Source organism: Apteryx rowi, unplaced genomic scaffold (genome assembly GCF_003343035.1).
Source record: "Apteryx rowi isolate R43461 unplaced genomic scaffold, aptRow1 scaffold_742, whole genome shotgun sequence".
In the NCBI taxonomy this organism is placed as follows: Eukaryota; Metazoa; Chordata; class Aves; order Apterygiformes; family Apterygidae; genus Apteryx; species Apteryx rowi.
In genome coordinates, this window is record NW_020451030.1 from 351,361 (window position 1) to 378,894 (window position 27,534).

The 27,534-nt window shown below is 35.9% G+C and overlaps 1 protein-coding gene across 1 annotated transcript in view; it reads left to right on the plus strand.

Annotated features, from left to right (window-relative positions):
- LOC112976558 (neurobeachin) overlaps positions 1-27,534 on the plus strand; it is a gene marked incomplete at its 3' end in the record, with an annotated part of 203,918 nt that overhangs the window by 174,964 nt on the left and 1,420 nt on the right. Inside the window, exons 36-37 of the mRNA XM_026087943.1 lie at positions 11,170-11,234; positions 24,964-25,072. Coding sequence (XP_025943728.1) covers positions 11,170-11,234; positions 24,964-25,072 — 174 coding nt within the window. The remainder of the gene's footprint in view (positions 1-11,169; positions 11,235-24,963; positions 25,073-27,534) is intronic.

Consider the following 27,534-nt stretch of genomic DNA (forward strand, 5'->3'; position numbering starts at 1 on the left):
TTATACCTAAAATAATGTGAAAAGCTTAATCATTTTGAAATTTTGAACATTTATTCAGATTCTCTAATGTTTGTGTGGGAGAGAGCTCTTTTCCATCTACTCAATTACTTGGGAAAACTGCAATTTAAAATTTTTATACCCCATCTGATGTTTTACGTTTATTTCCTTATCTTCTAAATATGGAAAAATTTGTACCCTGCTGCCTCTTTATTACCAAGTACTTAAGAAGCTAATGCTATAACATTGTTGGTGGAATGATACTGAGTGTTTCTATAGGAAATGGTCAATAGAGGGCTGTAGTGGTGCAAATTGCCTTCTTCTCCCCTCTTTACCAGCTGTAAACAAGTTGCTTTTGTAAATTGTATCTGCACAGGATATTGTATTTCATCCTATAGGTGCACCAAGCAATCAGGTCTGCAGTTCCATTCATCTGCATGAAAAATTTAGTTAAATCGTCTATTTCAATTTTTAAAACTAAATGTCAAAAGAAAACACTAGGTAAATGCTACAAAAATACTAATAGGACATGATTTATAACATAGCTACAAGGAAAGAGAATGGCAGACAGGCAAACGCCATAATCCAGTATATAACTAACAAAACCGGGAATTAGGAGATTAGGAGTTAGTGTCCTCAGGAAAGGAGATTAGCTCATTGGTATATAAAAACGGACAGGGCTTACCTGATCTTCTCCATAAGATGAGTTGAGTACTGCAGAATGGAAAGACTATGTATACTGTGTTTTTTTAGTAAACCTAATGTAACTGGGGCTTTTCTTCCTGACATGGGTAAATCCTTCATATTCAAATTGAATGACATTCTACAGGTTATGTGGGGAAGTTTGAAATGTGTGTCATTCAAAAGATAGATGACGGTATTAAAAACCTTTGAAAAGTACAATTTTGTGTGCACAGAACAGAGTAACTTTAGACATTGAAAAGGAAAGGGAAATGCAAAGTTTGTTTTCCTTTCATTTGCTACAGCAAATTAGATGCTTTTATGCTCTTTATGTTGGAAATTCCATGTTAACGACTACAGATTAGCAAGGATGTCAGAATTTTTTTTCTTATCTGAGCTCCTGAATAAACTCAACATTGCCAGCGGCTCACGTCCAAGGTATGGTCTAAATTTACATGAAATATCACATTACAAATGTCTGAAGGTACATGTCATGGATAATTCAGTTCATATGGGCAGCCTTTTAGACTCTGAGGGATATGCAATCAAGTCTTTCCCCCCAAAGGAATTTGGAGTTTCTGTGAAAAATACATTTTAAGTTTTAAAGGAACTCCTGTAGGGATAGTGCATCATTTGTGGGCTTGAAGAAGAAAAAAAGTTCTACTCTGTATTTTCAGACCATCTCTCATACCATAACTTGCTTCCCCCCAACCTTTTTTTGTTTTTCCTAGTATCACCCATTTCATTAGACTAAAAATGAGATTAATTTGAGGGCTTCATTTTCTATTTCCTGTATAAACTAAAAGCATACATTCCTGAACTTGAAATATGTTTTTTCCATGAAATTTATAGTAAACATGGAATGGTTTTCACTTTCCATAAAGCAGGCATTTTCATTTGGATTTAGTCTATTTTAACATAAAATGGATGAAGATGTGTTATGTTTGACAAGATCTGTGCTTGATTAGCTAGTCTTTGTTCCTTCAGCCTGGTTGTGCATGTCACAGCTGTGTTGCTGTTTTGTGTGGCAGATTTCTTAAATAAACCATACAATTAGAAAAAAATACATTAATTTTTGCAGGGCAGTTCCTTTTCAAAAGCAAATTTAGTTTTCAGTAAACTTTTTCTTAATTTTTTTCCCCAAACACTACAATAATTTATAATTACTTCCAGATCTTCTGCAAATTTTCCCTTTGGAGATACAGCTTCTGCAGAAACAGAGTGATGTTATCCCAAAGGAGTCTTGTCATATACCACCTTTATTTTTCTGTATCTTATCTATTAGCAGGGAGAAATGCTTGATCAAGAAGTTTGATCAAGATCATAATTCAGGAGTCTCCAAAGGAAATATCAAAACTAGAATGAAAATAATCTGCTCCTGAATCAGTGTATTGAGGAAAAGTATTTCTTTTGGATGCTATCCATTGTAAATAGGCATTTACAAAAAAATTATTTTGGAAGTGAGGAAAAGGAATATTGCATGTAACCAAGAACATGTTTTATTTAAGACTGGCAATTAAAACCTGTTAGGAGATTCTCAAATAAATGATAATGCTCAAATGATCCTTCTTATAATTAAGCTATAAGTAGCTTCTGTAAATATTTTTATTTTTATGAAATTATTTTTATGAAAAGTTATGGAAGTGTCTTAGAAAACAAACTATACTAAGACTATATCCATAACTTTACATAATTGCATAACTAATACATAATTGTTGGATAAAGTGGGCATTAGCTAAAGCATTTCAAACTTTGGTTAACAGTGTTAGCTTCACAAATGAGTCATATCTGTTCAAATTGTCTTTTCTTTTAACCTGGAAATTTAGAAACTGCTTGGGTTGAATCCAGTCTCTCCGTCCATATCGCAAGCAGCCGTGCAGTACATACTTAGTCAAAAAGGATCTGTAAAAGATCTAGTCCCTTGCAGCACAGTCCAGAAAACACTCTGCAGCAGTTTGACACATGTAAAACTTAGTAGTTATGTACTTCTATACTGTTTGCCGTCACAACTATAAAATGCCAAAATGAGAGGAAGATGGGAAATGAGTACATCGCCAGTTGTCCTAAGTGAATATGGCAAGAAAAATTTTGAAACAGTATCAAGAAATTAATCCCATTCCAATGAAAATGAAAACCTGATGTCCCGTGCCAGTCAGAGTTGGAAGGAAATTCTCACTGAGCAAATCTGTTGATCACTTTAGCTCTGAGAACATACACAAGACCCACCAACCAAGCATTGGAGAGATTTCAATACTAAAAGCACTAGTATGTTTAAATGTGCATCCCACATCAAGGTATGGTGTATCACTTGGGTTTCAAAGGCTGGCAGCTGCCCAACACAGAAACCAAGCAAAAAAAAATCCCTTCCTGGTCCCTACTGCTCACCAGCAGAAGCTGCGAAACATGGCATTCATATGATAGAACCACAGTGCATGCTTTTTGTTACTAAACAAATTATATTCAAGGGTCTCTAGACAAGCTTTAGCAGGAGTTCTCCAGCTCTGCTCTACAGTGCCTTCTTATCAAGCACCATCCTAACAGGTGTCTTATCAGGTTCCATCTTAAGACAGTTAAGCTTTCTTTCTGTACTACGCACACGCATGCATACATACCCTATGACTGTTTCAGGGATGCATTTTTCCAGCATGACTTCACAAAGTCACCTCTGTACCAGTGCTGGCATTCAACTGACCCCTCATAAGCCTCTTTAACTCACAAACACAACTGAAAACTGTACAGACTTTTTTTTTCGTGGTTTAGTGAGTTAAGCTAGCATAGGCCCAAGTCCAAAAACCATCAGAACTATTCAAAGGGAAGGGTTCATGGTTGCAGAGAAAAGAGAGAAAACACTGTTCATGTTTTCATGGCAGCAAGCTGTAAATTCAGATCTTTGCTTCTAATGGAATCATATTTTTGATTTCAGTTTCAATATTCAGCTCATACTTATCTCTGATCAAACTGACACTGGCAGAGGTAGCATGCCCTCTCTCTGCTTAGCTGCATATTCCTCCTCATTCCCTTTCACCAATACATGCAGTGGTGGAAATAGTCACATCAGTTTACAGATCCAAATGAAAAGTAATCCCATAAAAACAGTAATTTTCAACTGATTGTACTTCTAGAGTAGCCGTGAAAGCAATAACTCATAGCAAGTGGCAGGTAGGATAGCCGGAGCTGTAGAAGAGAAGGATTGCCCTGTGGCAATATCAGAGTCTTAGATCAGATTAAACTGATCATGAAACCATGCTCTTAGGCTTTTCTTTTTTTTTTTTTTTTTTTTTTTACTGAGCAGGTGTGTGGAACCATGCCCTAGGGGAACCTCTTATTGTGGTTTAGCTTAAGTTAATTACAAGGAGGTTTAAGATAAACATAAACTAATATCCACCTGTTTACTCTGGATGAAGTAAATCTGTTGTTTAAAAATGAAGTTAAGTGTAAACGTTTCAACTTCCATCATACGCAAGCTCTAATAAGATTACAAGAAGAAAGGATGTAGGAAACTTGCCCTTTTCTGGCTCCATCAGTGCCAACTGAAGAGGTCACTACCTTAGTTACTTGTCATTCCTTTTCCTTTGGAAATTACTGTACTCCCCCCCTCCCCCATTCTGTCATCAGGGTATCTCCTGAGATTTTCCCTAACATATTTCAGCCAAAATTAACTGAGTTAATTTGAATGCTTGAAATAAGATGTACCTAAGTGAGTGAGCTACTAGTTCAGAGGAGGTAGCAGTCACTCATAGAGGATTGCATTGTCAGCTGGCACAGCCACAGCCAGAAAAACACATATCTATTCACCCAAAGACTTCAGTCCTTTAAATATTTGAGCATATGATTCATTTCATCATATAATATACATAAATTAAATATAAATGATTTTATTCAATTTTAAGCATATGCTTAGGTGTTTGCAGGATTGATCCCTAAGTATATAATGAAAAGAAACATGGTAGTCATTAATTTCTTTAAATAAATATCAAGAAAAAAAAGAGAAGTTTTGACATTTGATGGGAAAATAAGTTAAAACCCCCGAAAAACCCACAGATTTTTGTACATGGGGCAAAGTTCTAGAAAGGTACATGAAAACAGTCTGTCACCTAGCTCCAAACTGGGATTTGTAATTTTGCTTTTTATCAGTCTAAGATTAGACTTAACTCAATAAGTCTTGTGACTCAATAAGTCAAGTCTTTTTAGCTGAAACTGGCACTGTCTCTAATATTGTCAAATATTCTGTAATATTTATATTTGGACTATATAATGGTCCAGACAGAGAGACAAACCATTTCTTCTGTCCTTATCCATTACCAAATATGGCACAACATAAACATCTGCTTTACTTATGTGCTGGTGTTTATTTTGGGCTGCTCATAATCCACAACATGGCCTCTACATAAATATATTGATATACACACTAAGTGCAATTACCAAAACCAGAAGTGAATTCTAACTAATACAACAAAAATAGACTATCTTTAGGCCTACAGGGGAAGTAGAAAACTCTTTTTCCTTTAAATTTTCTTGTTCTGGGAGTTGAGTGATTTCTTCTCAGTGTTTCTCACTTGCTTTCTAGAATTCTGGAAGTTTTCCAAAAGGTCATCATTTTGCATTGTCTTCTTAAATTAAAGGGGTGTCAGAGAGTTTCCTTGCATTAATTTCTCGTCCATGTGTGGAATGTCTTCTAGCCCAATCTCAGTCTTCATCTCTTCTCCATCTGCTTCTGATAATATAACTTTCAAATGGAAACCATCAGTGTATTCTTTTCTACTTGTTGGGCAATTTTATTTTCTTGATTATTCTGAGAGATGTCTTTCCAGATCCCTCTCCACTCAGAAAGGTACACCTGTGCTTTGCCTTTAGTAATAAGCAGATTCTCTTCACTCTCCAGTATCTTATTTTTATATCTGGGTCATCATGGAACATCTGATGCTTTCACTGGCAAGTCCTTGTCAAAGACTATTTACAGTTATTACAATTAGTGAGATGCTGATCTGAACCTCCTCTAAATTTGTGCTAAAACAGGCCAGATCAGAACACTGTAGGAATTACCTCCCCCATATCCTAATATGTCAAGGTATCTTCCCCTGACTTCTCTATGAAGTTGCCTACAATTTAGGAAGGTCTTAGCCCAGATACCAAAACACTTAGAAAGCCAGGAGTCAGCTGGTATTTTGTGAAGGACTGAGAGAGGATGCAAGAGCTCATTAATATACAATAGTTCATTGTTTTTCATTGTTCATATCACGGAGACAATGTAAACAGTAGTTTTCAGAACATCAAAAAGTGTTCACTGTACTGGTGTGTTTTGGAAAACTTCAGATCTGTATGCACCCCTAACATCAAAAAGGTCAAATATTAACTGCACTGGCTTTTAGCATAATTATCCATATGTAGCACCACAGGTTGTTAATGATAATTTTAAACCTCTTAATAACTACTTTTCCTGTCATGAAGTAAACTGGAGAAGTTATGGAGATGTACCAGAATTTCTACAAAGCAGTTAAGGTTAATATTCTATCGCCAAAATAAATTTGCCCTTTTCTCTAGTGTTCTGGATAATGTAAATGTTTTTGCAATTTGGGTATTTTTTTCTCTTTTTGTTTAAATACCAATGAAGTGTTCCTCTGAGCACATTTGACTTCATTTTGGAGAAAAATTGGGTAATTATTGCAGATGATCTGAAGGGCAATGGTTTTATGTGTTTCCAAGAAAGAAAAAGGTTAATGCATTACTCCAAGTCAGGGAAGCACAGAAAAAAAGGAGACTTTCACCGTGTGAAACTGAAATCTAAATACCTTTCTTATACCTTTGCTGCCTTTTTTAAGGCATGTTCACATAAATTGTGTTGTGAAAGTTTCACATTCTTTTTCTGTTCTGTGATTTGGCCAGAAGCCCAGTGGATTCCAGTACTTGAGATTTGCCTTGCAGGAGGATGTTGTCAGACATTCTGCAACTTCCTTATTATGGGAAATAGTCATTTCTAAAAAAGAATGACCTATCATAGAATCCTAAAACTGACCTCAAATTCACTTGAAAGAGTAGACCAAAAATACATTTCATTTCTAATCTATCGGCAGGGTATATGTGAGTGTGTGTGTGTTGCAGAGGGGAAGGCAATAACATTGGAATGCTTAGATCTGATTCTTCATTCCAAACAGTAATGGAAGGCTTTAAGGCTCCAATTCCTTTACTCAGTTCTTCTAGGAATGGAAAGAACAGTCCTATTAACCTTAAAATTGTACAATCTACTTAAAATTTTATAAGTCTGTATCTTCAACTCAATTAAATTTTCTGCTCATACCTATTCTAATGATTTTTTTTTGCAATAAAGAAAAATTTCTTCGGTCTCATAACATTTCCTTTGAATCTTTCCACTTAACCAAAGTAAAGCAAGTTATTGGTGATTTTAGGAGGCAACTTCACAATGTAGAATTCAAACGCAAGGTAAAATACAGGCATGTTGTGAATTGTAAAGACATATATGTAAAGAAGTTTCCTCTCCCTTATCCCAGTGAAAGGTTGCATATATATAGCTCCATACAAGACTTTTCTCCAGACATTTCAAGGATCCAGAAACAAGAGAATCAATGTCATAGAATTGCATCTGTGTCAAGAAAATATGCTTAAAATACAGTAATTGAAGAACCGAAGTATTAACTGAGTTCTTAATATCTAAGGCTAGAAAATTCAATATAGATTCAGTAAGACAAAAAGAAGAAAAAAAATACTCGGTAAGTGTAAGACATGGAGAAGAGAAAGTTCCGGAGAAGCTAAAAGTGATTGAGATTGTAACTCTTGTAGTGGAAGGAGAGTTGTAGGGTATAGGGTGACCATGAATCTGTCTCCTCACTAACTGCAGTTTGTTGAAAAACTTATAAATTGTGAAGCAATTTTAGACTTCCTTATAGAAATTGAAAAGGGTGAGAGCTCTCATGCAGACTATGAAAACCCTAAGGATAACTATTCTTTTTTGTATAAAGATATTTCATGTCAAATTAGTTATGTAGTTTTAAATAGTATCACAAGATTTTATTAAAAAGTTTTTCTTGCTGATCACCGTGAATATAGATCCAAAAAGGGATTGTAAGCAAAGGTTCATTTGGAAGGAAATACCATATAAACCGAAAAAAGGTTCTTAGGTTGCCAGGCTTAGTTGTTCGGGTTTTTTTGGTCTTTCACTGTTATTTTTTGTCTATGCAGTTTTTCTGGTATCAGTTTAACATGCTACACAAATCAGGAACACTAAATTTGCAAATATTGTCAGGCCTTTATTTTATTGTAATAGGGACTGGAGAATCTTAAAGAAATAAGCTAGGAAAATACAATCGTATAGAAAGCAGACATTGTAAGAATATCAGCAAATAATAAAATACAAATCATGGATTGAAAAAATAAAACTAAATTTGAAGTAATATCTGTACTGAGTTATAGTTCATTATTTAGGAGTTTTAGCCTTTTACTGTCATCCCAGTTTTATTCATCTCCTCTCCTCCTCTGCATGGGCAGTTTCATAACTGGATTCACTCTGAACTTTCTGTCAGGGAATCTGTACTGGTGCTTTCTGGATGCAGTGGTGCTTTTCAAGCAACAATATCAGAAGAGAGGAGGAGGCCAAGTTAGGTCTGATTTTTTTTTTTTTTGCCAGAATCCTAATCATTTTCTGTGTGTTGTCTATAGAAATTTGCATAACAAAATATTTCTAACACACCCATACTGAACAGTAATGTAATTCAATCTCTAAAGTTATAATGGTTAGTTATTGTGAACAAAGGCAATTTTTGGATTTTTTTTCAACAGTGGTAAAATTAAAAATGAAATTTAATATCATCTTCCTGATTTTAGTACAAAGAAGTAGTAAATGTTGTTGTTCTTCAACACTTAGGTTTTTAGACAGTTTTCAAAAGTGTCTCTATCCCTAAGTCTTCTGTACCCTGCTTGTGATCAAGAGGAATTCCTTATTCCTTGCGCTTTTGGCAGTAATGGCCATGACCATCCCCACTGCCCTATGAAGTGGGAGCATTTTCCTAAGGGAAGAAAGGACAATCTACTGCTGTAGAAAAAATTTCCTGGTACAGGCTTTTGGCAAAATCTTCCATTACTTCTGTGTGTAATTGGCATGAGCAATTTTGGTGCACAGCAGAGTCTCCCAGCTCTTGTTTTAAGACTCAGACGATGCATAATACACCAAAACCGCCTGGGATGTAGTGTAGTTATTCAAGCAGTTAGCTGCTAATAACTAAATGTCCACACTATGATTCTACAAATTTTCCAAGCACCCATCACTGCATCTGTTACTTTCGGTGCATATCCTTGAGTTTCTTGCATCTTGAGGGCCGGACAGACTTTTTATGGAAACTAACATATTATAATCCAATTGCTTCAGATTCTGTGAGCACATAGCTGCCAGTCTTAACCCAGTTCTTAAAATTCATGCAGTGATCTGAATTTGGATTGCAAAGGCAATTTTAATGATAGCATTTCCAATCCCTCTAAGTATTTCGCTTTTTAAAATAGTATAGTGTTTGGCTCTTCTAAAAACAAACAGGAAAAAAGAAAACCGGGTGTCTCTTCACAGGTTTAGTTTGCATCTCAGGATCATGAGTCTGTTGTATTAAATTCTGCCTAACATTGAGAAGAAAATGTAGTAGTAATAATTATTATCTTATTTGTGGATCAGCAATGAGAGGTGGGATTTATAGTGAGTTCTTTGTGAAGCAAGGTGTGAATGAGGAGTCCTGGCTTCTTTGTGGTTCTTCATTTTTATTTTTTCCACTAGTTTTTGATAGATAGCAGACAGGTGGAGTTTCACACACCTTTATCGTGAAGAACTAATCTGGCTAAATTGGTGAGATTTTCCACCTATGGAGACATAGGGAGAGATTCATTAGCTTCTGCATCTGATGCTATTTGAGGCTGAGATATGTCACCTAAAATCCAGTTAGCCATTTTGGATGTCCTGAAGTGTCTGAGACATTGGCATGAGGCAGAAAGATCTGATAAAAGACTTGCAGGAATCCCTTGATCTCCTCCAGACACAGGTAGATAGGATAACTGAACGTACTTAAAATGGCACTACACAGCTATGTTTAGGCAACTGAATCCTTTCCTTCTTAGTCTATCAGAGTGACTCTATGTTATACCAAAGAGACTGAATTGCTTCCAGTTAGGCTTGCCTCAGTTGCTGGATTTGGAAAAGAACAAAACACCACTTAACAACGGATCTGATGTAATGATTTTCTAGCGCACAAGTTAGTGGCATGAGTGCAGATACTCCATCTTCCCTAATCAAGATTTCTGCTGAGAAATGGGTTAAGAATATGCTCATTATTTGGGTATTTTAGCAGTTTACCTCTCATAAATCCTATCATGAGTACAAGAATATGGTTATTTCTTCCAAAGACGTGTGACTTGGCCAAATCTCCAAATTTCTATGGGATCAGCAAGAAGAACCTTGCTGGTTACTTAGTAGTTTTCACAAGCATTCTTTGAGAAAACTTTCTAACCCTGTGCAAAGCAATTTTACTGCTTGAGTCAGGAAACAAGCTTTGGGAATTTCTGCCTGAATTTTTAGGCCTGGAAAAAGGAAATGTAAAACAGAATAGTTCTGTAACTGTAACTCTCTCTACCCATTTTTGCTTATGGTCTGAAGTCTTAGACTAGGAAATTTCTTTCTGAAATGTAATCTAGCTAATGTGTCTTGATTTCTTCTCAGTAATCAAAAGGAAGTGTTTATTACACTTAAAGAAAAGTTGTAAGGAATTATCCCAAAAGAAGGTTACCTTTACTTGCTAGAGAGATGTCCTGACCTTTTTTATCTCAACTGTCAAAAATCTGTTTGTGGGATAGAGATGGTAGGTTGTATGGCAAAAAGCTGTTAATTATAGATTGAGAATTTTCTCTTTAATCCAGTGGTGTATGATATAAAAAGTTGTTATCATTTAATATCTATTAAATGGTTTAAGTCAGTTTCAAAAGTTGACCTTGGAAATCCATATTAATATTAAAAGAATTTAAAAGTCTCAGTTTGTTATTAGCTACTATTTTTGTTTTCACTCAAAATGGGGAAAAAAAAAGAATGAACTCAAGGATGGATGGATGGTACACAGATTGCCTGCTTATATCCTTAAATGTAAACAGTGTAACAGTGGAGTAAAGTGATGAAGAAACTGATACCACTGTACTTTGTTGCACCTCATATACTCATTAAGCAGCTGTACGAATTGGAGAAACAAGTTTTTTTTCCTCCAGACAAGGAAAACAAAGTTTGCTTGAAGGGAGGTATAGAAAACATGACCACCTAAAATTAATTTGCAAATCAGAATGAATTACAGTTTTTAAATGATCAGGTCTTTGAAAGAAAGACCTTTGAAAGAAAGAACAGCATTAAATTAAGAAGTTCAAGCTCAGTTCAAGCTCCTTAGGCAGTTGTCCAGGTCAGTTTCAGAAGCACTGTTTAAAATCCTTGGTTTTTGATCATGTTATGTTTTATCTTCTTAGGAATGGCAAAATTCTATTCAGAAGAATGCAGGACTTGCATTTATTGAGCTCATCAATGAAGGAAGGTAATTAATTTTAAAGCTTTTGAACAAGTAGTCATTTTGCATTTTATTCCATTGGGTGATAATACTTTCTCACCATCTGTTCCAAAAAGATTGTGAAAAGGCCATTTTAATTAAGAGGTTTATTGTTTAGATACTTTGCGTAACAAATATTTAACTTGGAAATGTATACGTTCTTACATTTTTGTTTATTGACCAAAGAAAATAAAGCCCCTGTGAGCTGTATATGGCTCTGGATTTATCTGAGAGTTGAACTACCATCTTACTGAGCAGCAAGGTTGTTTTACCGAGACAGTCTAGGGAGCCCAATCTGTAAATCCATCTGCTGCTCCATCTGTTTTAGGAGCACAGCATTCATTGTACGGATGCCCTTCATTATATTATCAGTTCATAAGGAATTATTTTATCTAGAATTTCTGGTCCAATTCAAGTCTTGTGTAACACACAGAACATCACATTTATAAGAGCTGCCTTGCTTTTGCAAGTTGTTAAGATGCTTTATTATCAATCCTCAGGTAATTTTAATGCTGTGTCTGTTTACATCTTCTACTCTGTGCAATACTTGACAGTACTTTCAGCCAGACAGCTGGGCAATAATGGGGCACTCTTTGGCCTTGCTGGTAGTGGAATGCCAAAGACAAATGCAGCCACTTGTGTCATGTATGTCACTTTCATTGGCCAGGAAATTAGATCCATTTAAATCTAGATTTCTTGATATGTGCAGTTGAATAAAAATATTCATAGTAATGTGCCCATTGAAGAGATTTTGTCATTTTGTGTGTTATTTGTTTTTTTTACTGATAGTATGTCATTACCAATACTGAAATACCAAATCATCTGTTGTCGAAATGGTCTCTTTTTTACAGTAGGATTTTTTTTTTGTCTAGCTGTTATTTCTATCGTGAATCCATTCATTTGAAAAGAAGACTGGAAAATATCAGAGATCAGGAATATAGGAACACTGCTATCTGGAAAATAGGAATGTGTACCTTTATATCAGATTTTTGGTTGGTACAAATTCTCTTAGATTCATTGCAAGCACTGAAGTTACATTACAATATACTAGTTGGAAGTGTAGTCCTTTTAATTGGAAATTCTTGCTACAAAGTAGCATATGAGTTTACACAATAATAGGGCTCATCTAAGTAGGTCATCTACTGCACATTATTATACAATAAATGTTGCGCAATAATAGACTGAGTAATTATAGTAAGCTCATGTTCTTGGATGGTAATATGGAAAGCTATTCTGCCCCTCTTTATTTTCTCAACCTTTTTTTTTGAAGTGGAAAGTTCTTGTAAACTGTTTTTGCTTACAGTAGCACTGGATAATAAGATCAGATATTATTGCATGCTCACTGTTGAGAAAATGCTTGTTCTGAACAAATCCCATATCTGCATTTTTTTTAGCTCAAGTATTAAGTTATCAGTAGACTTTCTACTCCCTCTAGCAATAACTTTTCAAAAGGTAGTAATAATTAAGAACTGCTGCTTAAATCCAGTCAAACAAATGCCTAATCAAACTGCCCTTAGACACATGTTCCTCCATATACTTTTGTCATAAACATGTCTTAGAATAAATGTGTGAGCATTAGTAGAATGTTTGCTCTTCTTTACAATCAGCCCATCCGTTTTTAATTTATCCTTTTGGGAATAAAGATAACAATCCTTTAAGTGGAAATTGTTATAAATATTTATTCTACTTAATAGCTAAACTTGTGAATGCAATTCATCAATCATAGCTAGAGAACGCAATTGTGCAGTTGTCAACAATTAACAGGACATAAACAGTTGATGAATGTGCAGCTGAATTAAAGTGCTCCCTAGGATAACCTGAAATTATAAACTGGATCATTTAAAGGAATCTAACAAAGGATCTTTATAATTAAAACAAAGCAGGGTTAATGAGATGTAAAATTGCATATAATCGCTGTGCAATAATGATTGAATTTTAAATTATTAAAAGCAAAATGAAGACTAAGAATATTTTGAAGGATTTTCTGGATAAGATTTTGAGAGACATAGGTAATAAATCAACAGTTTTAAGTGATCTTTTTCGTTTGGGGTGGGGAGGAAAGGGATTAGATGTTATGTAGAGGATCATAATTTTTAATATTTTCAGTTACACATCTATCTTTTTTAATATATTGGCATTATTAGGAGATTTTCTGAGTATCTTAATTTTGTTGTTTCTGCATTAAAGCATTTGAATGCCTTTCTGATCGTTGACTTTATTAGAAATGTTCTGAAACAAAATATTTCAGTTCAGTTGCATTTAAAAACACATAATATCTTTGTTCCCATCACTTTAAGAATTTGTGCTTTCATTTTAAATCAGTCAATTTATTGTGTTTGTTTTTGTTTTTACTCATTTTAGATAATGTTTTGCTAGGAAGGTCTGAATGACCCAATTGTAAAATTGAGAGCACAAATACTCTGATAGAGTTTTCTAAAAACAGGAATTTGGAGAAGGAAGAGAGCTGGAATGCCTAAATTTAATCCTGAGTTTGTTCTTAACTGTCTGTGAGTTTAAAAAGTTACCTCTGCATCAGGTTTTATCATCTATAAAATAAAGAAACTAATTGCTGGTATGAGAGTTTTGTGATAAAAATGGTTTGCAACATGAAGATGAAGATACATTATATGATTACTAAATTTTATTAAAAAAACTCTATTATGACAGTTTTCCATATAACAAGAGCCTCTGGCTATAGATTTAAATTAATATTTTAGAGGAAAATATGTGCAAAGATATTTAATTTGGGAGTGGAGAATAACAGTCAATAATAAACCTGAAGGGTTTACAGAGACATTCTGCTTATGATCTTGAACTTTATGCTTCTTTTTAATCAGTCTTATACTATGAATATCTGTTATTGAGGGTATCACACATGTCAAGAGCTCCATTGACAGCAGCTTAATTAGGATTTCAGATTTATGTTTTGGCATACACGGAAGTAGTCTTCTTAAGAGTTAGATATATCTGCAATGTTAGCTGTAAAAGGGAACATCAAAAGAACTCTTTAGGAATGATGTGGGAGGGAGACTGCAACCTGCAGTTAAGCAAGGTAGTGATGGGTAAGGTCAAAAGCAAAGGGTGCAGGGTGATGAGAACAAGAGAGTGAAAACAGGAACACCCACCTCAGGTGAACATGTACACAAACTCATGCAGCCTGAGAAACAACCAGGAGGAACTAGAGCTCCATGTGTAATCACTAAACTACAACATCATTGGAATAAATAAGATATGGTGGGATAGCCTGCATGACTGAGTGCTGTGACGAACAGGTACAAGTTCTTCAGAAAAGGACAGGCAGGGAAAGCGAGAAGGTAGCATTGCCCTCTGTACAAAGGAGCAGCTTAGATCTATGAAGCTCTTCAGTGGGACTCTTGACAGTCTGGCAGATAGTTTGTGGGTCTGGTTGAGAGGAAAGTAATGGTGACAAAATGGTGGGAGTTTGTTACAGACCACCCAATCAGGGTGAGGGAAAGGAAGAAGCCTTCTTTAAAAAAAATCGAGGAAGTCTCTGCATCAGAAACCCTAGTTCTTATGGGGGACTTTAGCCTTCCTGACATTGGCTGGAAGTGCAAGAAGGTGGAATGCCTGCAGGCAGGATGATTTCTAGAGGATGTTTGGGATAACTTTTGATACAGGATGGACCAACAGAGATGACACATAGCTGGATCTGCTATTCACTAACAAGGAAGAGTTGTTTTAGGATGTGTTAATTAATGGCAACCTTGGCTATAGTGACCATGAAATAATGGAGTTCAAGATTCTGAAGGGGTGAGGAAGGAGAATAGCAGAGTACAGACTTTAGGAGAACACATTTCAGCTTATTCAGAAAATTGGTAGTTGGGATCCCATGGGAGAGAGCTCTGAAGGTTAAAGGAGCTCAGAAAAGCTGGCAGACCTTTAAAGACAGCATCCTCCTAGTACAAGAATGGGTCATCCCACTACTCAGGGAAAAGGTACATGTATCAGGAGACTGGTTTGGCTAAGCAGGGAACTTATGATGGAGCTCCATTGCAAAAAGAAAGTATGCAAGAGATGGAAGCAGGAACAGGCTAGTAAGGAGAAATTTAGAAACCTTGTCTGGGTGTGTAGGGATGGTGTCAGGAAGGCCAAGGCTCAACTGGAATTGAGACTTGAAAGAGCCATCAAGGGTAACAAGAAGAGCTTCTACCACTTCATTAGTAGTTAAAGGCTGAACAAGGAAAAATGTGGATCTGTTGCTGAATGGGTGGATGATAAGGCTGATGTACTCAATGACTTCTTTGCCTCAGTCTTCACCTACAAGATCTCTCAAGCCTCTGTGCTTAGTGCAAGTGTCCAAGGAGGAGAACTACCAGCAGTGGATGAGGATTGAGTTAGGGCTAATGTGAGAGAACTTGACCCATACAAGTCCATGGTACCTGGTGGGGTGCATCTGATGGTACTGAAAGTCCTTGCAAGGCTGCTATCCTTGTCAGGCTGTTCTCTGTCATCTTTGAAGAGTCATGGAGATTGGGGAAGGCCGCTGATGCCTGGAGAAAGGTGAATATTACGCTCGTCTTCAAAAAAGTCCAAAAAAGCCGGGGAGCTTTAGGCTGGTCAGCCTCACTTCTATCCCTGGGAAAATCATTGAGCGAGTCCTTTTGGAACACGTTTCTGGCCATGTGAAGAAGATAGTGACTGAGAACAATCAGCATGGATTTACCATGCCTGACCAACCTGACTGCCTTCTATGACAAAATCACTAGATTTTTAGACAAGGGAGAACAGTGGATATCATTTACCTTGACATTAGCAAGACTTACACGCTGTCTACCACAGCATCCATGTATCAAAGTTAGAACACTGCAGTCTGTATGAGTGGACCACTAGATGGTTAGAAAACTGGCTAGACGATTTGGCTCAGAGGGTCAGGTTAATGGGTCATGCTGTACCTGGAAGACTGTGACAAGTGAAACACCACGAAGTTTTATCTGTCTAAGAGACAGATGTTGCAGATATTATCTTTCAGAATTGGATTACTATTCTCAATTCACTTCCATTTCATTCCCCCTTTATGTTTTCACTACACTCACCTGTGAAAAGGGATGACCTTCTTGCTTCACTTAAAATAGTTTTGTTTAATTATTGCAGAATTTCCTCATTTTGAATAGCAGGAGTAGTCTGATCACAATCTAAATTTGAGGAAGTACAGGATCATATTTCATCTCAAATCTCAAATTGTAGGCTTTGTTTCTGTAATTCTATCTCTATATCTAAGTCTGATTTCTGCCTTTAGCCATGAGAATACATACTTTTGTATATCCACCTACCTGGACCTCCAGATAGACTTAAGATTCACAGGGGCCTTCATTTTTAAACTGTGTTGTGTTGAGAGTGTTCACTAATTTCCCAGAAAGAGTGACAGAATGTTTAAACAGACTGAAAAATTGTTTTTGTTTAAATGTAGATGAATTCCTGATTAAGTCCTCAGCTAGGACCGTTGGTTAACTGCAGGAAGTTTTCTTTTTGAAATCCTCTGTTGCAGTTTGGCAAGAGGTTCTGCTATGTTTTGTTTGTGGTAAATGAGCTCATAGTCATTACTCTCCTTCTGTAGTATTTAAATGTTCAGGCCCTTTGCTGGAAGGTATATCTATGGTGCTGTTCACCATGTTGGATTTATGACATGTGTGCATGCAGTTGGATCCCTAGATACCACTTGGAGAACTTGTTTGGCTCTTGGATCCGAGCATACATGGAGAAAGGATGCTGTTTGTGGTTCCTCTCTTGGCAATGAGCTTGATCACAGGAACCTTGAGGTCAGAATATGGAGCTCACCTGAACCACTGAGAAATGCAAGATATGTGGTCTTGAGACATCATGAATATTGTGTAGATGTGGGCTACCAGAACAACTTGCCAGGCATGCCTGTCTGACATGCAAAACCCAATATATGCAAATTCTGGCAGAAAATAGCACTTCGCCAGCAATAGTACTGGGATACAATATGTAAGTAAGAACAAAAGTGTTTGATCATTCTCTCTTTGACAGATGTAGCCAAATTCTGTTGTATGTTGGGTCATTTTATAGAAAACCATCCTAAATGTCATCTTCCATCAACAGAGGATTCCTATCATAAATATTTTTGTCAAACTGGGCACTGAATATCTGTATTTCTGCTCCAGCTGAAGCATGAACTTGAAGTCCCTATTAGATGTGCTTTTTTCTAATTTCATATTCTTTATGGTGAGTGTCCTTGTCCCACCTCCAGACTAATAGTCAATTTGTTTTGGACAAAGCATGTGTTGTTATAAAAATCTGTCTACCTATAGGGCTAGTACAGCCCAGTTCTTAGATCTGTTACAGGTTTTCAGTCGTCCTCTCACCTTCTTGCCTTGTCTGGTCAGGTCATATCTCAAAGCTGAGGCTGATTCTGAGATACAGGATATTGTAAATGAATGTTTACTGGGTAAGCACTATTTCAAAGAGACAGTTTCCTCTGGATTTAGAAAATTCTTAAGCAAAATAGGAAATCTTTATTAGGAATGGAATAGATTCTTTGTAGTCAACTCTGAGTTTCAGTGAGTCTGTTATAGCTTCTGTGGTATTTCTGAAGCATTTGCAGTTACCTTCCATAAAGTTTATCTTGCCAATATGTTCATGTTGTACTCCAGTAGCTGATCTTTGCGTACTGTACTTTCAAAATTTTCCCTAGTAAATTCTTCATCACTGCCCTTTTGCCAGAAATCTTATGCTACACTACTTTCCAAAGTTTATGGGAATTTTCTTTGAAAGCATTTATAGCAGCACCTCATCTTGTAGAATTTGAAGCTCTTCAGATCAGGCCAGTTTATGCATCCTGTTATAGATACCAGGTGCCACAATAGGTTTCATTTCTTATGAATGCCATTAATAATTGTAAAAACAACTATGTTTGGTGAAAAAGTGGCAAATTTCCAGGCTGCTGCTTGGAAAAAATTTAGCTGTGGGCATCTGATGAAAGTAAGTCCGAGAAACATCTGTTTCCCTGGACATGTGAGTTGGCAGAACTTCAGGAATGAGTAGAGGAAGCAAGACCTTAGCTAAATTATAACAAATGTTCATTTTATAATCTGTTTTGAAAGTTGCTGCTTGGGAATGGTCTGCTTTTTTAGATTATCTCAAGTGAAAGAAAGATTAGGCAACATAAGCACAATTATTTTATCTAGTAATATAACAGCTAAGAGCCCTCTTTCTCTGTGTGTGAGATTGTTACTAGGAAGAACTGACTGCAAGATAGCAAAGTCAGATAAGACTAGTTAGTGAGATATGAATTTTAATCCTTCAGTTTTGATAGGAAGACAAATAGCACTGCTTGTCACAACCGATCCCAACCCACACCAACACACATCTAAATGTATTGTAAGTGTTTTATGCTTTTTTACATGTTTCCAAGCTAGTCTGGAAATAATCTTATCACTAGCTCTATTTTCAAGACTCCAAAAAAAAATTGTCCCAGGCTCTGGCTTCTTATCTGAATTATTTTTCAGAATCTGGAACTTCACAATCTAACCTTTTCAAAACCCTGAAACACACACAGGCTTCTGATTGCTTACACATGCTTTTTCACAACTTCCCTTAAACTGTAAGCACTCTAGACTTTTAAAGTAACCCTGCTGAGGACAGCATTCAGGAAATCAAGCCACACGGACTTAAAATAGCTCCTTACTTACTCCTAAATAATATTTGCAGATAAATCATCTTTATGAATCAGCAAGTCCTGAGACATACTCTCACCCAGTCTGCTGTCAATCCTACATCTGAAATTCTTGGATTTTTAGGTGAGGGAGAAGCTGCTCTGTACACTTATTCCTTCAGATACTTCAGCCCTGTCATGCTTATTTCAGAACAGCAGCATATCTTAATTCTAGTTTTTTATTTACATTTTCCATGTGTTCAGGTGGAAACTTCATGCCTATCTCTATAGAAAACTCATTTCCCCATAGAAATATAGCAGGATTTGAACACCTAAGTGATCTCAGACTGCTTTGTTGGTGGATTCTTTACTGAAAGTCCTTTGATTAGGACTAAAAACATGTCAAGCCCATTTCTTAAGGGAGCTTTAACTGTGGGTCACAAATTTGTGGGCATTTAATAGAAATCAAGTCTGTCTTGTAGAGAGAAATCATAAGTTAACACATAAGTGTCTCATCTTTTCTTTATATTGTAAGAATTGCAGCTCAAAGAGGTAGGAGTTTTGCTGATCATCAGCTCCTGATTGAGATCAGCTCAGCTGGGGAAGGTCATAGCAGCACACCTGACTTCCAGTTCTGGCAGGGGTTTCGGTGGTGCAGCTACAGGAATTGTCATGTATGGTCAAGCCAAAAGTCTTTCTAGACCAGTGTGTTGTCTCTTTTGGTCAATCGCATATGACTAGAAAACAGTATAAAAATTAGAGCAAGCCTGTGGTGATGCTTCTCAGACAACTCCCTAGCCCTGCAGGAATACAATTTGTGTAGAGATTAATAAGCATGACCAGAAGGCCAGATTCGTCACTGTCTCAACATCAATCTGTCTGCTATGTCTTTTGAGGGCGATGCTTGCTAGGGCAGGATGAGGATTTACAAAGGTGAGAGAGAACAGTGGGTATATTTTAGTCACATGAAATGTTCAGTTGTCAATGATAAGGAGATCTCACTAATGACCGTATGTTTTATTTCCAGAGGAGAGTAAAAATAATACTCCTCTCAAATTTCAAATCTTCCTCCTGTTTAGCAAGTATATATACATTTTTATGCAAGCACCTTCTTATTGGATTGGTTCACTCCAATACAGGACGATGGTTTAGGAAGGATGCAGAGAATAGACTTTTCCTCAAAAAGGAGCATTTTGAAAAACCCGAGGTTGGGACACATAGTTGGGCAGATGACTGGAATACCAACCAACATAAATTTCATGGGTTTCAGACTTGGATTAGTGTAAATATTATATAATATAATATGTTATGTAAATGTTATATAACATAACAGCATGAAACATGGAGTTCATGCTCTTGAGAACATATGCTAGAAACTATCGGTTCATCATTTGGAAATGCCTGAGGATGTAAAAGACCAGTCTATTGTCGGCATGTTTGTGTATAGAATCATAGAATATAGGACTGTGCAAGAGGAAAATGCTATTCTAGACTTGCATCAGAAAAGGCATTTCCACTGAGATAAGAAGCACTACTGTTACTATGCAAATACTGGTGGGAACTTGTCTAGAATGCTGCTGACAGTTTTGGCTATGCACATTCAGTAAAGGTGAGTTCAAACTATGTTTGACATGAGTAAAGACCCACAAGGCAATGTTTTTTTCTAATTAGTCTGGCATACAAGGATAGAGAGATCTGGTTTATTTAGCCTGGTAAAATGGGGGTTGAGATGGAATATTAGAAGGTCAACAGAAGCAACAAGAATTATGTAAGCCTAAGGGCACCACTGGCATAAAAATGAAACAGTAAACACTGCTGAAGGATACGTTTGGATTGGAAAGTAAAAGAAGGTTTTTAACCTTCAGAGGTTTTGGAATGACCTTCCAAAGCTGTGCTGGAGGCTAGAATCTCGATCACATTTTTATAAACTGAAGATATATTTCATGCACTAAATTTCATACTTTTCATAAAGTGATGATAGTTTCTGAAAGAGTTCATATGATGTAGCTGTGTGTTGTAGTGAAGGAGAGAAGGTGTTGACCTAGAAGTCTTCTTTGTTCCTATCTCTTATTTGCAGTGCTTGAAGGCAGACTCTTTTGATGTGTTGGCAGCCTTTGATACTACTGAGTGTGAGATTTTTCCTGGTTTGCAATTCTTTCTGAATCAATTTCATGTTTTTTCCTATGAGAATCTTCTATGAGAAGTTGCAAGACTTGTTCTAAGGCCAGAAAAGTCTGAGGTTTTGTTGTTTCTGTTTTTTCTTTTCTTTTCTTTTTTTTTTAATCTTGTGCAATGCATGTGATAAGGATTTAGATAAGTAGGAATGTATTCAAATGATGATGACCTTACTGTACGTGTTCTCAGGTGTAACCCAGTTAGGACAACATGCTGAATTATGCAGTGTCTGTATGATTTCAAGATTCAGTTAGAGTTAGCTGGATATGATTTAATCCAGATACAACAGTAGTAGTGATAACACTTTAGCCATCTTTTGCTTACTAGAAATGTATTTTGAGACTACTGGACAACTTCCTGTTAGAAGCAAAAATCAGTAACAAAGAATTCAATTTTTAAGTAGAATTTTTAAATTTGAAAAGGTAACAATTTTCCTTGAACAAGTATACTAGTATCTGGCATGTAGGCAAGTTCCTTTGCAAAAACCTCTGAAAAAAATTTGCTTTGCTGACCTTGCAGTAGCTGCCTTTCCTTTCAAAGCTAAGAGGACATATTTAACTGCTTTAATGTATTATGCTTCTTTTTTCTGCCCCACATCCTTGTACTTACAAATCAAAACATCCAAGGCTTCCTTTAGATGCAGGCAAGATTTGTAAATGATGGCCTAGATTTTAAATAAACTTTCTCTTGTTTTAAAGTTTATCTTTCTGGCAATGGATTTTAAAGCTAGTATAATTCTTAATAGCCTTCTAGAAGCAAAAGCATATTTTATCTGTTCTTTGAAGTTCTCTCTCAGGTGCTTGTACATAAGTGAATCATAATATATCCTTTATGAGCACCCATTGTTATAATATTATTTAATGCTTATATGGAATTAATAAATAGTGGCCTCACTTTTGCCATAATCCCAATGGGCTAACCACCATACAAACAAATTTTTGTCTTTTTCTTGAAAAACATGCAATCAGTGATAGAGATATGAGAGTGCATGAAACAACACATTTAAAATAATATTGAGATATTCTATAGATGAGATTTTTGACAGAAAAATTGAAAAAGTACAGCTGTGTCTGAAGTTTTAATAATACTGAATAGCCTGAACTGGCCTGTGTTCATATAGCTTAGGGTCACCCCTGCTAGAGCAGAGCATCTGCATCCATCCTGCATAGCACTTAGTCCAGCTCTTCCCTGGAACCTATACAGCACCCCTTTCACCCTAAGATATCATTATTATTTTGTTTGTTTGGTTCAGGGTTCCCAGAATAACATGAGGGCTGCATTTTACCCATTAGAATGGTATGTTCTGTGTTTGCTGGGGTATGGCAACATGTGTTCTTGGATAGAGTTTAAGTTGATTAGGTTTCATCCATGTGCCTTCAGTGGACTGTCTCTAGAACCATGCCTAGACATTTTCAGGATGGGAGTTAGAGCAGTCCAAAAAATGAGCAAGGGGAAAACTAATAATTTGAGTGCTGTGGACAGTCATGATGCAGGCATGGGTGCTCAGGTGTGTTCCCTGGTCCTTTATTATTTATCATTTTCTTGACTTTGGAACTGCGGTCCCTGAAGATTTGCAGCATTTCAAGGTTACCTAAAAATCTGTCTCAGTTTGCTTAATGTGCTGTCTGAAAGCTACAGCAACTCCAAAGTTGTTTCAGGAATGGATCAGGCTTCTCAGCATCTGAAACAGAAAGGTCCATCAGAGGGTTGGGAGAGACAGCTGGGGTTGCCAGCAGTTTCAGCCATCTGATTTGAATAATCTGCTGCATGTCTATAAAAGTTCTTATTCTCTGTAAAGCAGCCAGAGACTAGTGTTGTCAGATTTTTTTTTTTTTTATCATCTCCTCCCTGACTATTGGCAAGCAATTGATTTATGACTTGTGGAAATTAACATTCTCTAGCAATCCATTTGAAGTGCCCTGTAGGTGTTTTAATGCATAAATGGGCACTCAGAGAATGTGAAGAACACATCTTATTACAAATAAGGACAACTAAGATGAAGATGGTGTATATTTTTCTTTGCCTGTTTGGGGACCAGCTCATGGACAAATGCAGCTTAGATGTATCTATTGGGCCTTAAAAGCTATGCACAGGAGTCCCAGCTAATAAACCCAATGAATCCAAGTTGGTCTGGATCTTTTCTTACCAAATTTTTGGTAGTGGAGAGTGTCTAAAGAAACCTATTTATTTCACCTGAAGCCATCCTGAACTGGAAAGCCTGCCTAGATGAAAGCTGACTTAGAGACATTGAATTTGCCCTGTGCTCCATTTATTTACTAACTTATTTATTCAGGGAGAGATGTCCAGCTAGTAGGCACTTGAAATCTATCTGTGTGCTTAGTTTTGAATTCCTGTTTGACTCCTGGTCATTAAAAAAATTTATGGAAAATTTCAAGAAGACCTGTGATGTAAAATTTTATTGCAGATATTAGATGCTCACTTCTAGCGTTTTCTCATTTCAGAGAAGTTTGTTAAAGTCATGAATGCTCACTGTTAATCCATATCTGAATGCAGTTCTGTGCTTGCCTCTTAACAACAAAAATCTGAACACTTAACGGTAATGAAATACTAATGCATATTTTCCAACAGGGTAGATTTAAAAATAAAACTAAATTTTGAAGAGTACAATGGAGGAGACTTTAATATTCCAGCCTGTAAAGTTTGCCCAAAATTCTTTATTTTCAAGAACAGTAGTGAAGGGTTAGATTTGAAAAGACTTATTAAAAGCTTGAATATCCACTGTGAAACCTTGATCCAAATTTGTTTGTCTTTGTCTGTAAACAGAGACCCCCAAATTTATGCCCTCCTGTGCCACACTTTTCCATATTAAACATTAGCTCAGGGTAAGTGTTTTCCTTCCTTCACGGATGACAGAACACACCAAGGAAGGGAGGTTAGAAAACAGTTCAAGTCTTTCCCCTCTTATTGGTGTAAGGCCTAGAAAATATAATTTTCATTTCCTTCTAAGATCTGGTGCTCCTAAGCAACAGATACCAACCTTAGGGTGGGATTTGCTAGTAATTTCACATTCTTAATAAAAGAATGTCTGAAATGAAGTGTGTTTCCCTGATGCTGCAAGAAGGAAAATCCCAGACTGTGTGCCAATTTGGCACAAAGAGAAACAGTTCTTCTGATCCTAAACAGGCAGTCCTGTCAGATCTTTGCATCCCGAACGATATTATTTCCTCCCGACTGATAAGGAGAGCAAACCAGGTGTGAACAGACTGGGCAACCTTGGATATGGACTGTAGGGAAAAGCAGGCAGTTGGTTCCATTCTTCCTGCCCAGTAAGGCATCAGCATTGTTAAAAACAGTGTTGCTTTTTGCTGCAATTTTATTATGCATCTCACAATATTTGGAAATCTGTTTTTCCAAGAATCTTAATTTAAGGTCTCTGATTGAAATCCTCAACCTCAATCCAACCTTAAATTATTTTTCTATTTCTTTTAAGTAAGTCTATTTCCGATGCCATAACAACATGGAAACATGATGCACCTCTTCCACTCTAGTATTTAAAAACATATAAGATATATTTATATTACTTTGCAAATTTAATAGAATTTTATATCTTGGGTGGTCCCACAATTTTTGAATATTTTTAATATTTTGAATATTTGAGGTTCTCATACTGAGACTGCTGTTAAAAACCTACTGGAACTACAATACTTCCATAAAGAATTTTCTCCTTCAATAAGAAATAGAAAGCTTTTTCAGTATAACCTGCCTTGTTTGTGATATCACAAATGCATACAATTTTAGACAAATTGTATTTTTCATGTCAACTAATTTGGCAATTTCATTACATTAGTTTCATGAATTTTCATTTTTCCCATTTTAAGGAAATTTACTGAAATAATTTATTTGAAGAAAGTCAAATATAAAGGTTGATTTTGATTTTTCTTATTTTAGATTATTATGTCATGCAATGAAAGACCATATAGTGCGTGTTGCAAATGAAGCAGAATTTATTTTGAACCGACAAAGAGCTGAAGATGTCCACAAGCATGCTGAGTTTGAGGTAAGCCTGAGAGTTGGTGTAGTCCTGCTTTTCTGGTTTCACTCAGTTGTCACCTAGACTGACACTCCATACAATAAAGATTTTTTTTCCAAGAAAAAAAATTACATTGAAGGCATTTCAAAACTAGTTTTTAAAAGCTTTGGTAAATGTCAAACACAGGGAACTAGTTTAATTTCTCATCTATTCACTGAAATTCATGAACACATTTACAGCTTGAAGAAATCTCTTAATCAGAATGTCGGCTAAACTGATGTGGCAGACCCTTTAGCTTCCCAAAGAGCTTTTCTGATTTATTGCAAATAGCAATGCAAATCACATTAGTAATTATTTTGCTGGATTTTATCAACAATATATATGAGTTTAGTAAAAAAGAAAAGTAGTTAGTACACTTCAGGTACTTCCTGAAAAATAAGAAATATAGATGTTTTGTTTAAAAAAAAAGTATTTTTAGGATAATTGTGCTAGAACATTTTGGATTTTTGAGCTCTTTAGGACATTTACTTGCTAAAACTTATATTGAAACATGATATTAAATGTCTTTGCTACTTGTTAAGAATCTTTAAATACTGACAATGAGACTATATTTTAAATGTCTATTGTCTTTAAGTATTGGAAAAAGTAACTCTGCAGCTGGATCTAATAACCCTTTAATGTGCGTAATTCTTACTCCTAAAAGCAGTCAACATTTAATTGCTTTTTTCATCAGTAAGTGTTATAGTATGCAGTTCAAAATACGTTATTTGAAAATGATACAAATTTACAAAAGCTATTTTAAAAACATTTGTTTTGTTCAGTATTTAATGGGTTTTTGATGATTTCTCTAGGATTAATTTTATTCCTGTTCAGAAAGGTAACAGTGGTGGAATAAAGTTCAAATTTCATTTCTAATGTGACTTTATCGAGTATATTTTCATGTTACAGTGTTTTTATGGTGTTTTTATACAACATTTCAGTGTCAGTGTTTGTTATCATTTCCAAATCTGCCTATGCTTGCACACATTTAGATATAAATAAATAAACACACACACACGCACACACACACACACACACACACACACACACACTTGAACATATTTTAAAGCTCAAGTGACCTAACGTTAGGATTAAGATAGACTGACTTAGTAGTCTTGATAATAAATAGCTGTATCAATTTATTCATCTGTCAGAAAATGTCAACAAGCACCTGGTGGCTAGAAATAGGATCCAGTAATCTTAGTTTTGATGAGGTTTTTATCTCATTGAAACAGCTCTCTCAAACGTACACTTTGATGTACTAGCTTTTGTGCTCCTTGACCTAGCTGAAAAGTATGAGACAGGGAGATATCTGTTGTCATTTTGAATACACATAACCTTTGCTTCAATTTGTCAGGCCAGACAGCAGACACTTGTCATATGGGATTGCAACAACTTTATTAGCAAGCATATACTGGATATTTTGAACTTAGATAAAATCACATTTACAATTAAGTGTGTGTCAGAGTGAAGTTTCATATTGCCTCAACAATAAATAACATTTGATATTTATCAGAGCATCATGCAGTAACCTAAGATGACAATAGAAGATTGAGTTATATGCTCTTTGAAGAATACATTGAGGTATAAGATCTGTCAGAACTCTAGATAAAATGAGAATATTCAATTAACTTCCAGCTTCTGTTAGCAAATAGGATTTAGAATATTAACTAAATTCCCTAAAGGAATAACCTTAAGTCAATCTTATTGTCTGGTAAAGAAACCAACACATTTTTCAAATATGAAAATTTTCTTTATATTTGTCACATGAAAAGCCTCAGCTACACTTTTAGATGAGTAAGATAAAATCTGCAAGTCAGAAGAAAATTATGAAATGTAGCCTGTGTAAAATATGAATCTTAGATATACTTATCTAAGGTTATGTTTAAAATCTGAAAGAATGTTTTCTATATTGTCTTAATAATCTTGGGTAAATAACTGAACATTTTATTATTCACCTTACTTGAAAGTGGTAGGGACAAAGGGTTTTCTGGTAGTTTTCTGCTGCATAATTGTAAATCTGTCACTTTGTTTTAATAAGCTGTATTGGTATATGTTCTGGGGTTTAGTACATGTTAATTGTTGCTCTCAGCAAGAAAAGTGAGTGTCTATTTTATTTTTACCTTTTAAACTTTAATTGAATCATTATGGAAGCAATTGTTTTGCCCCAGTTGCATCCAGTTACTGTGGTGCCTGTGGAGGGGGGAGGCCACGGACCAGCATGTAAATTTTGTTCTGCAGCTACAGTTGCGGTGGGTGCAGGGGAGGTTGCTCCTAGAATGGCTGCTTCACAGTTAACTTTCATTTTGTTAACCTTTGTAATTGTTCGGGAAGAAAAATGAAAATTTAATTTTACTGTTCAATGAGCTGGTGAAATATTAACCTCATTACCGAGGCAGATCATTGTACTAATTGGTGCTTCCCTGTACAAGAAGATAAATTGAAAAATG